General features: G+C 54.8%; 2 protein-coding genes across 2 annotated transcripts; one reads left to right on the plus strand and one right to left on the minus strand.

Annotated features, from left to right (window-relative positions):
- Positions 1-5108: 5108 nt before the first annotated feature.
- On the minus strand, positions 5109-10316 carry MED29 (mediator complex subunit 29). Its single transcript, XM_020978233.2, has 4 exons — positions 9946-10316; positions 9407-9465; positions 9140-9224; positions 5109-5475 (listed from the first exon to the last, which is right to left on the minus strand). The coding sequence occupies exons 1-4, from the start codon at positions 10216-10218 to the stop codon at positions 5248-5250; spliced, it is 645 nt and encodes a 214-aa protein (XP_020833892.1). The 5' UTR covers positions 10219-10316; the 3' UTR covers positions 5109-5247.
- Positions 10317-10546: 230 nt separating this feature from the next.
- PAF1 (PAF1 component of Paf1/RNA polymerase II complex) lies at positions 10547-14159 on the plus strand. Its single transcript, XM_020978225.2, has 14 exons — positions 10547-10714; positions 11126-11155; positions 11414-11506; positions 11677-11798; positions 11888-11954; positions 12055-12156; positions 12234-12339; positions 12426-12494; positions 12578-12681; positions 12760-12876; positions 12959-13087; positions 13186-13291; positions 13398-13485; positions 13587-14159. Exons 1-14 carry the CDS (start codon positions 10668-10670, stop codon positions 14009-14011), a joined length of 1605 nt encoding a protein of 534 aa, XP_020833884.1. The 5' UTR covers positions 10547-10667; the 3' UTR covers positions 14012-14159.
- Positions 14160-14283: the final 124 nt, after the last annotated feature.

Raw genomic sequence — 14283 nt, forward strand, 5'->3', positions numbered from 1 at the left:
GGGAGGACTCGGGGGAGGGGCGATTCCCGGACTGAGTGCCCCCGGGCGGGGCGGGGGAGGCCCAGCACCTTAGTTTGGGAGAAAAGTTGGCCTTGAGAGGTCCCCCAGTCTTTGGATCAGATTCAAGCCCCTCCTTTTCCCTAAGTGGCAAGCTGAAGACACAGAGTCAAGTAAGACCTGAAAGTCAGATAGAGAGGGACAGAGACCCAGAAGGACAGACATCCAAAGAGAGGCAAAGTCAGTTTATGAATTATCTAACCCCAGAGGATACAGCCAGGAGAGAAAGCTGGGAGACCATGAGAGCTAGATTTTCCAGAAGAGGAAACTGAGGCAGTGAGAGGGGCAGGGATCTGTCTCAAACCCCCGAGGGGGTTGGGCAGAGTCAGGACTGGAGTCCAGGACTTTGAGATAATCTCTACCATTCTGAGGAATTTTCTTAGGGCACTAGGGACAGATTTTGGGGGAGATTGCCTCTCAGAGGGGAAACTGCCTGATTGTAGGCCTGTGCTGGGGTCTTTCTCTGACTTGAACACATTTAAAATAACCAAAATCTTCATTTTCCCAAGTGAAGGCTTCTCCTCCAACAGTGCTCAGTTTCCAGAATGAAGATTTCTAGTAGGTTAGAGATCGCTGAACTTGTGAGAGGCGTCTCTGGGGAGGGGAGGGATGGTCAAGAGGGACCTTCCCAGGAGCTGGGACCTCCCCAAGTCTCTCTTGGGTCCCGTGAGCCTGTGGTCTCCAAGTTTCACCTGCCCAAAGTGGCTGGCTCTCACGCTCCCCAGTGACTCACCCACCGCAGGGTGTGTATGTGTGGGGGCCCTTCCTGGAATCAGGTGACGTAAGGGTAGGGAGGGGGGGCTGATCTGATGCTGGGGTTCCTCTGTCCTTGTAAACAGAGAGCTGAGGAACCCAGGTCTGCAGCATGCTCTTCAGATTTGAGCCTTGATTGAGCTCAAAGCAGATGAAACTATGACCCAGAGACAAGGTCACTGCCACCTGATGGGGAAGATGGAATAGCCCCCCCCAACACACACACACACACTCGCGCGCGCGCACGCACACGCGCGCACACACACACACACCCCTCAGAGGTTCCCTGGGGTCCAGAAAGAACCTCCCTCCCCAAGACCCTTTCCCACTTCCCAGTCATCCTAGAGGACGACTGGTTTGTCTTTCACTTGGGATCTGAGCTTGTGGGTACATTCCAGCACCCTGACTCATTGCCTGACGACTCTCTGAGCTCCCCATGCTCCACCCCCTAAACCAATGTTGCCTCACCGTGCCTCAGGACTAGGACTCCTGGGTCCAGGCCCAGCTTTAGAGGTAAGGGTGTAAAGGGAGAGTCTATGAACCCCACTGAATTTGTCTCAATCAAAGACCACAGTTTTCAGTCCCTGGCCTAGTGTCCTCAGGGATCCAGCCTTTCTATTCTCCCTCCTGCCTGCTCCCCCTCAAGAAATAGATATTTAATTTCAAAGCTTCTGGCAGTGTGGTATAGAGGAAGAATAAGTAATTGAACATGTAGTTAGGAAGACCTGGGCTGAAACTGTGCCTCACACACTTGTTAGCTGGGTGGACCCAAGCAAGCTGAGGAGCCTCACTAGGCCTGTCTCCTCTGTAAATGGGGGGGGGGGGTTCCACTTGAATTCTAAGACCCTTTCCTGCTCTAAATCTATGATCTCAGAGGCCTAGCTGTTTAACCATCTAGCCTGACTCTTTGGGGTACCAGGTGTCCAGCCTGGCACCTACCCCCTTAGGGCTCAGGTCTCTACCTTTTCAGGGACCACAATTATTTTTCATCCTTAGAATTCCAGTGCTTAGCACTAAGCCTTACATAGAATGGACTTTTTTTTTTAATTTCCTCTAGCATCCCTCCCTTTGAGTCACACAGAAATAGAATCCTCAGGGTCCCAGGCATCTAACCCCCTCAACTCCATCTCCCTAAAGGATCCAGATTTTCACTCCCCTTCCAAATTCTGGACATTTCAGAAGCTATCACACACAACCTTCTGACCTCCTTAAATTCCACAGCCTCTGACAGCTAAGGGTACCAGATCCACCGCCTCTGACACCTCAGGCATCCTTATTACCCACCCACCCCCTGGCCTTTGAGGTCAGATCAGACCTACTCCACCTTTCCAAGATCTCCTGGAATTCCTCCCATTTCTTATTGGACTCTTCAGGGGCCCTCCTCTCACATTCTACCTCCAGCCAGTCCTTTTGTTTTCAGGATAGAGATTTGCATACAGTAAGCACTTAAATGTTTGCTTGAATTGGAGGCATTATCACCTCCTTTGTGGAATCTAGGAGTAACAGCTTTTTGTCTCTAAATTTAGCACAGTGCTAGGCACGCAGCAGATGCTTGTTAACTTGACTTGAGTTGGCTCATGGTTGATTCAGCCACACTGGCTTCCTTTGGCCCAAGGTAGCCTCTGGTTCCTCGGCTAAGAAGTTAGGTGTTTGGAGCTATTAGAGGGAAAATCCCGATTTGGGAAGTCTAGCTGTTGTAGCTGTCGGGAATCCCCTCTGGAATGAGGTTGGGGAAAGGGTGGGACTGGGGGCCAGGGCCCCCGGGGATGGGGAAGGGGGAGGGGAATGGGGCGGAAATTGGTGGATCTAAAAATATCATCAAGCTTCCGGCCCAGAAGGTGGGCAGAGTTTCCAGAACAACAAGGGAGAGGGAGGCCAGGACCGGAAACCACCAAGGCCTGAGAGAATGAGAGATTGAGAAAGAGACAGACAGACAGACAAACAGAGAGACTGAGACGGGCTACAGAAAGGAGAGAGGAAGACAGACAGACAGAAAGAGAGAGGGAAAGAGAGAGTAACGGGTGATTGCAGCCTTCTAAGTGTGTCAGACAACTCCCAAACACAGGAACACACTGGGCACAGGTGACCAACCCATTGTGTCTCACTGTACCTTTCAGATGAAATCGTGTCCATGTCCCTGTGGGATTGTACTAGGAGGAAGAGGGGATGGTTTGTGTGTCAGTCACACAGACCAGGGCCCACTGGTCTGTCTGCCTTTGAGGGGTTCTGATGGTGCCCAGTGACATCTCTGCCTCATGAGTGCATGTGCTCCCCCCACAGGCGGAGGGAAAGGACAAAGTGTCCTAGCCCGGGTGTCTTCCCCACCCCTGGCTAAGGGGCCAGAGGAATTTCCCAGGCCTGGCAGAAGGGTATGGACCCTCCCCTAGGGGCTGGCCACAGCTGGATCCCAGATGTTCCCGGAGAGGCTAGGTCAGGCTACCTCCCCTCCCCACCAGCCAAGGGCACAGCTGCAGGACCCTGCTCCACCCTTCTCACTTCTCCTTTGGGGCTAAAAATACTCTGGACCCTGGTGTCCAGGCCCCACCCCCCCCTTGCACAATCAGCTGATGACGCAGGCAGGCCCAGGGGGAGGAGGAAGATGAGGGCCCTGAAACTCTCCCCCTCCCCGAGCCGCTGATACAGCCTGATTGGGCAGCACGGGGATAAATCTGGAAATAGGGAAGACAAACTCCACAATCCCTGCCTACCGTCCATGGGCCCCAGCCCCCACTTCCCCTTCCCCAGCAGCAGGCAGGGAGGCTTCCCCTAAACTGGGAGATTAGGGTGATTGACTTGGGATTGGCGTCACAGCTCCCTCTTCCTTGCAGTCTCTCCCCAAAGCCTCCTCCTCCGACCCTAGTCTGAGATGCCCTCCCCTTTTCAGGGTCCTGCAATCACAGGACCTAAGAGGAATCTTAGACGTCATTTAGGTCAGGACCCTCTCATTAGACAAGAGAAAACTGAAGCCTGAGGAAGGAAAGTGGAAGTTTGCCCCAGATCACAAAGAAACTGAGTTTCAGGACCATTCTTCGACAATGGGTCTCCTATAGGAATCCTTCTCAGAGACCCCAGCAGAGGTACCTTCTTTCCCCAACAGTGATCCTCTTCTATCTCAGGGACCCAATGGGATCTACGCCCCCCCCTCCATTCCCCATTCAAGTGTCCAGCCCTTTGGCCCCTACTCTAGAAAGCCAGAGTGTTCAGTGTTAGCCCAAGATCGAGGATATGCATTGGGGGCGCCGTAGCCGTGATTATATAACTGGGGGATTTCCTCCCTCCTCCTGGGAGCCTGGGGTGAGTCAGGAGCTGTGTCAGCAAAGCTAGTCTGGCTATGACCCAAGAGCCCTTCCCCTCCCCCTCCCCTTCCTTCCCCTCTCAGGGACCCAAGCTTTCACCCTAGAGCTCCTCCTCACATCCATGTCCCAATTTTCCTGGTGAAAGGAGATGGAAGGGGCAGGGAGAGGAGTAATACAGTCAGAGAGAGCCCCGAGATATTCTCCTGGAAGAGACACCAAGAACCTTAGCTACATCCAGAGATAGAGCCGGCCAGGGGCAGAGAGACAGAGATCCTGCCAGAGACGGCTCTAGGTAGTGACAGAGGTCCGAGCTGGGAGAGAAAGACAAACCCAGTCAGAGTCCTGGGCAGAGAAATCCAGCCAGAGGGAGAGTCTCAGAAAAGAAGACAAGAAGGATTCAGACACAAAAATCCCAGGGCAAGGAAACAGAGACCTAGCCAGAGACAGTCCCAGGCAGAGAAATCCAGCCTGAGGGAGAGTCCCAAGCACAAGATACGAAGGATCCCAGGGTAGGGAAGCAGACCCAGCTAGTGCCAGTCCTAAGCAGAGAGATCCAGCCAGAATTCCACAGTTCTGAGACAGAAAGATCCGGACTGATAGTCCCAAGAAGAGATAGAGACAGTCCCGGGAAAAAAGAGAGAACCAAAGAGGTGTAAGCCCCAAGCAGAGTCAGTCCCAATCAGGCGGATTGAGACGATTCCGGGAAGAGAGACAGGAGGGGGAGGAGAAGGGGGAAAAGTTGGGTGTAACTGACAAGGCTTCCAGGCTCTGTCCCCCCCCCTCCCCTTTTCTCCCCTGGGAGGAGGCGCAGGCGCAGATGCAGACACCAGATGGGTGGGGCCATTCAACAGATGGCCGTCCTCTGGCGCCCCCTGGCCGCCAAGAGGCGGGACTGCTCCCTTCTCCCAGGCAAGGTCAGCCTTCAGCAGGCTGGGCCAAGCACCCCTTCCCCCGCTCCCGGCCCAGGCCCTGGAGATCCAGACGCAGAGAGGAGAACAAGCCGAAACTTAGGAACCTTTAATTAAAAAAGAAAAAGGTCAAACCCCGTCCTTTAAATCCCTGTCCTCCACCCCCACCCCAGCAGCCCAGGCCTCCCCGAAAGCCGTTGGGGGCCGCTGCAGCATGCCGTGGGTGTCCTGGGTCAGAGCCCTCCCGCGGCTGGCAGCTTGCCCGTGACCTTGTTGGAGCACTCCAGCAAGGCGTTGTGGATGTCCTTGGCACAGCCGATCTGGGCTTTGATCACGCTCAGGTACTGCGGGTAGGGCAGGCTCTCTGCCTGCACCGCATCGGGCTTGGTGGCCGTGGGCACCAGCGTCGGGGAGTGCTTGGCGCTGTCATAGCTTTGGGACAAACACTCATAGGCCAGGCGCTGTTCGGAGAGGAGGGGGAGGGAGGAAGAGAGACAAAGACCCTGCCGGTCAGTCTAGCAAACACATTAAGCTCTCCCGGAAAAGAACTGTTACATTCCAAAAGAAAGTCAGTGCCTGGAATGTTGCATTCCAACAGAAGCTCTGGTCTCAGAGGAGCCGGGTACAGGGGGGATGAAGTCCAGAACCAACAACGGGACGCTTAGCTTGGCAGGCTGGGGCAGAGCGGCCCCGGTTGGTCAGAAAAGGGAAATTCGCCCACCCTTTAGGGAGCTACATCTCCCCCCCAGCCCCAACCAAAGCCAGGGCCTAGCCCTGGGACCCTGCTAAGAGCCTCAGGCTGGGCCAGGGGTGAGGCCCTTGAGAACCTAGAGGTTCCCCACCCCTGCCCTGGGCCAATACCCCATTCCCTTAGCTTCCCCCTTTCTTACTCTGTCGGAGCTCTGTTGTGTCTGACTGACTCTTTGTGACCCCATTGGGGGTTTTCTTGGCAGAGATACTGGAGTGGCTCACTTTACAGATGAGGAGACTGAATCAAACAGGGTGAAGTGACCTGCCCAAGGTCACACAGCTAGCCAGTGTCTGAGGCCAGATTTAAACTCTGGAAGAGGCGCTCAGAGCCCTGAGCCCTCTCCATGGTGCCACTCGGCTGTCCTAGCTTCCCTTACCACCTCAGTATTTAGATCTAGAAGCTGTGACTGAAAAAGTGTGACAAAGGCCTAGGGCCCCCACACCATCCCTTGGACTCCTTAGACCAAAAGTCCTTCTGGGTCCATTCCCCAAGGTCTTGTTCCCCTCATTAGAATGTGAGATGATTTTAGCACTGTGCCTTCAGCGGTGGGAACCACTGAGTAAACACCGGAGCTGAATCTTTCAGCTGAATGACCAAAAAGTCCTGTTTTCAAAGCACAAAAAGGGAAGGAAAATGAAGTCATCAGTTTACTACAGTAAAAGGGAAAACACAATTTAAAAAGAAAACCGTGGCTGGAGACACAGGACTCTAACTGCTGTGAAGAGACAAGGACTCAGGCTCAGAGAGGACAGAGGCACCGAACAGCAGGACAAGACAGGCCCCGGCAAAGAATTAAGAGAAACATCGTCCCACGTGTTACAGACTGACTCATGATCAGAGGAAACAGGACGCAAGAGCTCAAAGCGGGAGCCTACTAGTTCAGCCTCTCCATTTTACAGATGGTCAAACTGAGGTACTGCGTGACAAGTGATTTATACCAGGTCGCACTGCTTGCTAGGGGCCACTGGGTGGCGCCATGGTGCATAGAGCGCTGAGCCTGAAGTCAGGATAACTCCTCTTCCCTAGTTCAAATCTGCCCCCAGACACTTACTGTCTGGGTGACGGTCACTTAACTGTTTGCCTCAGTTTCCTCATCTGTAAAATGAGCTGGACAAGGAAACGGCAAACCACTGTAGTATCTTCACCAAAAAGGCCCCAAGAAAGAGTTGAATGGGGCTGAAAAATGACTGAACATACTGCTTCCTAGTCATTGGAGGAGCCAGGGCCGGACTTCAGGCTCTCTTTCTACTGGCAATACTGCAGTGGGATGTTGGCAGAATCACTTAGAGGGCCCACTTTAAGCTACGAACACCGAAGTTCAAGCTCTGCCTCAGACATACAGTGATTGTGTGACCCTGGGTAAGTCATGTAACCTTTTGGGGTCCCAGACTAATTCAAGTCAACTAGAATTTTTTTTTCAAGTCAACTAGAATTTATTAAGCCCTTACTATGAACTTGGCCTTGGAGACACAAAAAATACCCACAACACGGAAACAATTGATGTACGCAGGATGTATATGGGTAAACTGATATAATCAGCAGAGAGAAGGTGCAAACTTTAAAGGAGATCAGGAGGACCTGAGTTCAAATCTGGCTTCTAACACTTGACCCTGGGCAAGTCATTTAGTCCCATTGCCAAAAAGAAAAAGGAAAAGTTCCCTAGAAATCGGGATTTTAGCTGGGACTAGAAGAAGCCAGGGAGCAGACATGAGGATTGAGGGCATTCCTGGCAGAGGGCACAGCCAGAGAAAATGCCTGGAGTCTGGAGATGGAGTGTCTGGTTGGAGGAACAGCAAGGAGGCCAGTGCAGTTCAACCACTGAATTTGTAGAGGGGAGTATAAGGATAATAGAAAGGGCTTTAAAAGCCAAACAGGTTTTTGTTTTGTTTTGTTTTGGTTTCTTTGGCTAGGCAATGGAGTTAAGTGATTTACCCAGGGTCACACAACTAGTAAGTGTTATGTGTCTGAGACTGGATTTGAACTCAGGTCCTCCTGAATCCAGGGCCGTGCTCTATCTAGTTGCCCCCCAAACAGGTTATTTAATCCTGGAAGTCAGAGGGAGCCACTGGAGTTTACTGAATAGAGAGGCGATCTGGTCAGCCCTGAGATTTAGGAAGATCATTTGGGTAGCTGAGTGGAGGATGAACTGCAGAGGGGAGAGACTCAGGCAGACCCCCCAGCAGTTACCGTGCCAATTCAGGCATGAGGGGATGAGGGTCTGCACTAGGAGAGGTGACAGGGGCAGATTCCACAGCACTGACAAGTCTTGGCAATGGATTGGATGTGGGGGGCTGAGATGGAGGGAGCAGTTACTGTGGATAATATGTCTGTTTTGAGTCTGGGTAAATAAGAGAAAGGCGGTGGCCTCGACAGCAATGGCAAGGTATGGAAAGGGGGAGAGTGTGGGAGAGAAGACAATTGTTTAGTCTGGGATGTGGTGAGTTTAAAATGTCTGTGGGACATCCAACAGACAGGTTCTGAAGGGGAGAGAAGTCAGAGCTAGATAAATAGAGTGAGAATCATCTGTGGGTGCAGGGGCGATCACAAAATACTGTGTGTTCTTCACGACTCTACAGATGCAGACAAAGCGCTTGCCATCAGTGATAGAGAGAGTTCCTCAATATCAGTATGGCAAATAGCACTCTAAAACACTGGCAAAGCCCTGAAGAGGGGGGTGCTGCAGACACCGAAGGTTGCTAGGATGCTAGCCCTCCCTCCTTCTGCAGCTGCTCTGGCTGTCTTCTCATCTAGCATCCACCTCAACCCTATTCCCCTCCCTAGTGACCTGCCTCATCCCTGACCTTCCTTGAGGTGTCCTGGTGCCAAGGATTTGGAGTCAGGGGTCCTGGGTTCAAATCCCAGCTGTGTCATTTACTGCATGTGTGATTTAGGGCAAATCACCTCCCCTCTCTGTGCCTCAGTCCCCACATCTGTAAAATGATCTGCATTTGAGGACCTCTAGTGTCCCTTCTACAGCTATGATCCTGTGGTCCTTCCCATCCCAGTCCTGACCTCATCCCATCCTGCCTCAACCCTGGCTTCCCCTTCCCATCCTGTATTACATCTGGTCTCAACTTCTTTTCAGACCAGCTCTATCCTTGGCCCCAGCCTGTGGGCCATCCTATCTGTCCGAAGGCCGGCTCTTTGGGCTCAGACCAGGCCCCTCCTCAGCTTGGGGGGGGTCTCTACAAGGAGGCCCCAGCTGAGTAGGCAGCCCTGGGTTCCCCTCCAGTGTCTTTGCAAGGATGCTCCCTTTTGGGGTCCTCTCCTTTCTTCCTGGATTCTATATTGATCAGGCCTCCCCCTTTCCTAGAATTTCAAAAAGCCTAAACCCTGCTAGGGTCCCAGGAGGAGTACTGCATGCAGAGTATTACCAGGCACAGCTCCAGCTGGTCACAGAGCGCATAGAACTCTTCCAGGCTCTTGTCGAAGCGCTGCAGCCCGCCCTCGCTGCTCTTCCTGCCAGGGAGGGATCACAGCAAGTCGCTGAGAAGGGGAAGCCCCAGCTTCCAGGGACCCGGACCCCCTGCGGAAAAGGGCAGACCCTGTGGCACCCCTGGGGTCCTGGCATGGTCCGGGGGGGGGGGTCATGGCCGGGGGGCGGGTATAGAGGGGGCGGAGCCAATCCCTCAGACACTCACTGGCCATTGTCGATGTTGGTATTCTGCACCAGGTTCTGGGCCGCCACCTTCATCAGGTTCTGGGATGGGATGGAGAAGGGTGGGGTCATGTCCAGCAAACCACGCCCAGAGAGGAACCAACTCTCCCCTTCCCCCCAGTCCACCCCAGGGGGTCAAGCTCTGAAACTCCAGGCACCGCCCTCTTCCCACATCCGGCCAATCATCGACCCTGGGATCCGCCTACTTCCACCTACTCCACAACGCACCGCCCACGGCCTGCGCCCCTCCCCCCCGACGCCGGCCTTACTAGAACTCCCCCAAGTCCCGCATGCGCAGATCCATGGGGGCGGCAGCTCTAGCTTAATTATTTGTCGGCTCCCAGGCTCCGGTACTCTCGTAGTCCCTCCTCCTCCCTTGTTCGCTACCAATCCCAGGGTTAGCGTCCCCAAACATCCAGCCCAGCCTCTTTACCTAGTCCCGCCCCGTCGACAGCCCACCCACCAATTGCCACTTCTGCCTCGTGTCTGGACCCACCTCCCTCGGGGTTGGGGGCCAATCACCTGTAGGCTCTCTTTGAGCTGAGGAATCAGCAGCTTGTAACGCTGCACAGGGTCGAAGTCCTGTTGCTGCTGTTGCAGGAGGCCGCTCTGCGCCGCCTGGATCTGTGAGGCCGCTACAAGCTGTGCCGAGGGAGGCTGCTGCTGCTGCTGCTGCGGCGCCTGAGCCTGCGGAGGCCCCGGAACCGAGGCACCCGCTGATCCCGGGCCGGAAACGCCGGCCGTAGGCGCTTGCGGAGCCTGCGGCGCCGGCTGCGCTGGTGGCGGTGCCGCCATCGTTTCTTCCTTTTATCCCACCGCCTCCGTTGGTCGCAGTGTCGGTCACTCAAGGCGATCGCGGAAGTGCGTCACTTTTAGGCCTCGCTTTGGCTAACCGATCAGTCCCAAGCTTCGAGGTTGCATTTGGCCCACCTCTTTCCCTTCCATTAGTCCAGTTCGTGCACATCCGACCAATCACAAGCTCTTCTTCCTCAAAAACCCGCCTCCTCCCACTGTGGCCAATCCGTCGCCGGTTAAAAAACTAATAAACCGGGACTACGTTTCCCAGAAGGCATTTCGCCCGCGGTCGGTAGTTGGGCCCTGGAGTCCCGCGGGGTCCTCGTTGCCGCCGCCGCCAGGGACGCCGGGAGGCGGAGCGGCCCACAGGGTTGCCTGGAGAGCCGCCTGCGTGGCTCGCGGGCCGGGCCTGGCCCCCTTCGCGACTGGTAGTTGTCCTCGTCGTCGACATGGCGCCTACCATCCAGACCCAGGCCCAGCGGGAAGACGGCCACAGGTGAGAGAGCGCTGTGCTCTCCCCCCCCCACTTTAGGAACGCCCCCCACCCCCGGCCCCGCAGCGGCGGGCCAGCGGTGCGCTACAGACGTCACTGTCCCTCCCCGTGACGTCAATGAACCCCAGGTTCTTGGTGATGTCACTGAGCTCTGACTATCCTGGGCTGCTACCCCTTTCCCCGAATGGGCGCCCCCGGCTTTCTTTCCTTTTCCTCTCTGGAGAGGCTTCTGAAGGCTTAAACACTTTGAGATCTTCCCGCCCAGCTCTTGAGTGCTTCAGTCAAGCTTTGAGATCGCATCTTTCAGGCTCTCTTTGTAAAGGGGCTCCTGGCTTAGGGAGAGGTGCCTGGGGAGGGGAGGGGCAGGCACCCCCGCTTGGGGCAAAAATGACCCGAAACCCTGTGTCCCCCCAGACCCAACTCCCATAGGACTCTGCCGGAGAGGTGAGTGCAGGGATCGGGGGACCCCGGGGCTGACCTGCATGTGTACTGAGGGGGGTGGAGGAGGCGAGACCCCCGGGGCTGGAGAGGAGGGGCTGACCTGCATGTGTACTGGGGGGGAGGAGCGAGACCTCCGGGGCTGACCTGCATGTGTACTGGGGTGGGGCGAGACCCGGGGGGACTGGAGAGGAGGAGCTAACCTGCATCTGTGCCGGCCGGGGTCTGCGGAGAGCCCCTCTATTATGAATTGTTTGCTCTCAGGTCAGGTGTGGTCTGTCGAGTTAAGTACTGTAACAGTCTTCCAGACATCCCTTTTGACCCCAAGTTCATCACATATCCCTTTGACCAGAACAGGTGAGTATGGCCCTGACCCCTTCCCCCCAGAGCTTCCAAGACCCAGAGTCCCTGCACAGAGGTTACTGATCCAGGCCCAGCAAGGGGGTGGAAGTGTCTTATGGGATGAGAGGAGACTAGAGAGACACAGAAGATCCCGGTCTCTTCCTCTTACACCTTCCGCCACCCAGGTTTGTCCAGTATAAGGCAACATCTCTGGAAAAGCAGCACAAACATGATCTGCTCACAGAGCCGGACCTGGGAGTCACTATCGATCTTATTAACCCTGACACCTATCGCATCGACCCTAATGGTGAGGCCCTCACCCTGGCGGGAGATGGAGAAAGACTGGGGGTAGCCTGTGTCAGGCAGACCCCCTCCTCACAATCCAACTTGTTCCAGTTCTCCTAGATCCAGCAGATGAGAAATTACTTGAAGAAGAAATCCAGGCCCCAACTAGCTCCAAAAGGTAATTTTTTTTTGTCGCGGTCAGCTCAGATGTCAAGGGAAGGTGTGGCTGCAATATGGCAGGGAGTCTTGAAACCTATCCTGGCTTCTCCTCCCCCCAGGTCACAGCAGCATGCGAAAGTGGTCCCCTGGATGAGAAAGACAGAATATATCTCTACGGAGTTCAACCGTTATGGCATCTCCAATGAGAAGCCCGAAGTCAAGTAAGTGGTGATGGGCAGGAGGGCTGTGGGTGGGTGGAGGATCCATTCCTCCATTTCACGGGCTCATTCCCTTCTAGGATTGGGGTGTCTGTGAAGCAGCAGTTCACAGAGGAGGAGATCTACAAAGATCGTGACAGCCAGATCACAGCCATTGAGAAGACTTTTGAAGATGCCCAGAAGTCGGTAATGGGGGACAGAGGCAAGGAACTAACTCCAGAGGGGGAGGAGGGGTTTGGAGTCCCATTTTTATGGGTTCTTCTGCTCCTCAGATTTCTCAACACTATAGCAAGCCAAGGGTGACACCAGTGGAGGTGATGCCTGTTTTCCCAGACTTCAAGGTCAGTCTGAGAGAATCTGGAAGGGGGGAAGGAAGAGGAAGGGTCACTTGGCCTTCTGAGCCTCCTTTCCCATCTCTTCCCAGATGTGGATCAATCCCTGTGCCCAAGTGATCTTTGACTCAGACCCAGCCCCCAAGGACACCAGTGGTTCTGCAGCCCTGGAGATGATGTCTCAAGCCATGATCAGGCAAGTTTAGGTAAATGGTGGTGCCTCCCTCCAGGCTATCTGTCCTTCCTTTCCAACATTTCTCCCTCCATCCTCCAGGGGAATGATGGATGAGGAGGGCAACCAGTTTGTGGCCTACTTTCTGCCAGTGGAAGAGACCATGAGGAAGCGTAAGCGTGATCAGGAAGAGGAGATGGACTATGCGCCAGATGATGTGTGAGTGGCAGGGCAGAGGGTCACAGGGCCAGAAGGCAAGAGCTGAGGAAGGGCTGACCACCCTCCAACTATCCCTTCACAGCTATGATTATAAGATTGCAAGGGAGTACAACTGGAACGTGAAGAACAAGGCTAGCAAGGGCTACGAAGAAAACTACTTCTTCATCTTCCGAGAAGGTGACGGGGTCTATTACAACGAGTTGGAAACCAGGTGTGTGTGGTCAACCTCGCCCCCTCCTGCCCATGTACATCCTGTCCTTGGTCTGGCCTCAGGCTGGGTCCCTGATCTTCTCTTTGTCCTCTCTGTAGGGTCCGCCTCAGTAAACGTCGGGCCAAGGCTGGAGTGCAGTCTGGTACCAATGCATTACTGGTGGTCAAACACCGAGACATGAACGAGAAGGAGCTGGAGGCTCAGGTAAAGGCCCAGACATCAAGACGACGATGAGGGAGGAGGGAAGGGGAGGCGAGGAGAGGCGGCAGGAGGCGGCCGCCCGAGAGCTTTTCCTCTGTCCCCACTCTAGGAAGCTCGGAAGGCCCAGCTAGAAAACCATGAGCCAGAGGAGGAGGAGGAAGAGGAGATGGAGCTGGAGAAAGAAGCTCCAGGCTCTGGTAAGTGCTCTGGGAGCCTGCTGGGATACCTGGGCTCCTGCTGTCAGAAATCAGGGAGGGAAGAGCGGCACCAACATCCTCTCCCTCCATCCCTCCCTCAGATGAAGAGCGGGAGAAAGGAAGTGGCAGTGAAAAGGAAGCAAGTGAGGAGGAGGAAGAGGAACGATCAGGAAGTGAGAGTGACAGGGGAGAAGAAGAGAAGGAGAGTGAGAAGAGCGGGAGTGGAGAGGATGAGGCCGAGGAAGAGAGCAGCGAGGACGAGGCCCGGGCAGCCAGAGACAAAGAGGAGATCTTCGGGAGCGACGCAGACTCAGAGGACGATGAGGAAGAGGAGGAGGAGGAGGACGGGGAAAGTCGAGCCAGGGGCAGTGGGGAGGATGAGGATGAAGACAGCGGCAGTGAGGAAGGACGTGGGCGGCGCAGCCCCAGCCCCTCCTTCCTCAGTGCTAGTGACCACTCAGCCCAAGAGGATGGTAGTGAAGGGGGCGCTTCCGACTCCAGCGAGGAGGCCAGCGACAGTGACTGAGGCTCAGTGGCCCACCGCAGGCCATCCAACAGGCCAGGAGGGGCTGGGCCTCTCCAGCTCAGGCACCATTCTCAGGACAAAAGGAAAATACCTATTTTTTTTTTTACACTTTTGCTGTCAATAAAGACAATATGTTTACAAGTTGAAAGCCAGGAATCTGTTACCTTTATCCCAACACAGTTCTCCCTCCCCCAGCCACAGGATGCTGGGACAATTGTCCCAATCCCTTCCTACCTTCCAGACATAGAGGGGGAAAGCCTGGGCGTGAACAC

Source organism: Phascolarctos cinereus, unplaced genomic scaffold (genome assembly GCF_003287225.1).
Source record: "Phascolarctos cinereus isolate Bilbo 61053 unplaced genomic scaffold, phaCin_HiC Scaffold_726;HRSCAF=1367, whole genome shotgun sequence".
Lineage (NCBI taxonomy): Eukaryota > Metazoa > Chordata > Mammalia > Diprotodontia > Phascolarctidae > Phascolarctos > Phascolarctos cinereus.

What these genes read in the sequence shown, in the direction of transcription:
- PAF1 (XM_020978225.2), top strand. Translation starts at nt 10,668, where the DNA reads ATGGCGCCTACCATCCAGACCCAGGCCCAGCGGGAAGACGGCCACAG. An exon ending in TTGAAGATGCCCAGAAGTCG is followed by an intron (nt 12,340 to 12,425) that starts GTAATGGGGGAC and finishes TCTGCTCCTCAG; the next exon opens with ATTTCTCAACACTATAGCAA. An exon ending in ATGTCTCAAGCCATGATCAG is followed by an intron (nt 12,682 to 12,759) that starts GCAAGTTTAGGT and finishes TCCATCCTCCAG; the next exon opens with GGGAATGATGGATGAGGAGG.
- MED29 (XM_020978233.2), bottom strand. Translation starts at nt 10,218, where the DNA reads ATGGCGGCACCGCCACCAGCGCAGCCGGCGCCGCAGGCTCCGCAAGCG. An exon ending in AGCTCAAAGAGAGCCTACAG is followed by an intron (nt 9,466 to 9,945) that starts GTGATTGGCCCC and finishes ATCCCATCCCAG; the next exon opens with AACCTGATGAAGGTGGCGGC. An exon ending in ACCAACATCGACAATGGCCA is followed by an intron (nt 9,225 to 9,406) that starts GTGAGTGTCTGA and finishes CCTCCCTGGCAG; the next exon opens with GAAGAGCAGCGAGGGCGGGC.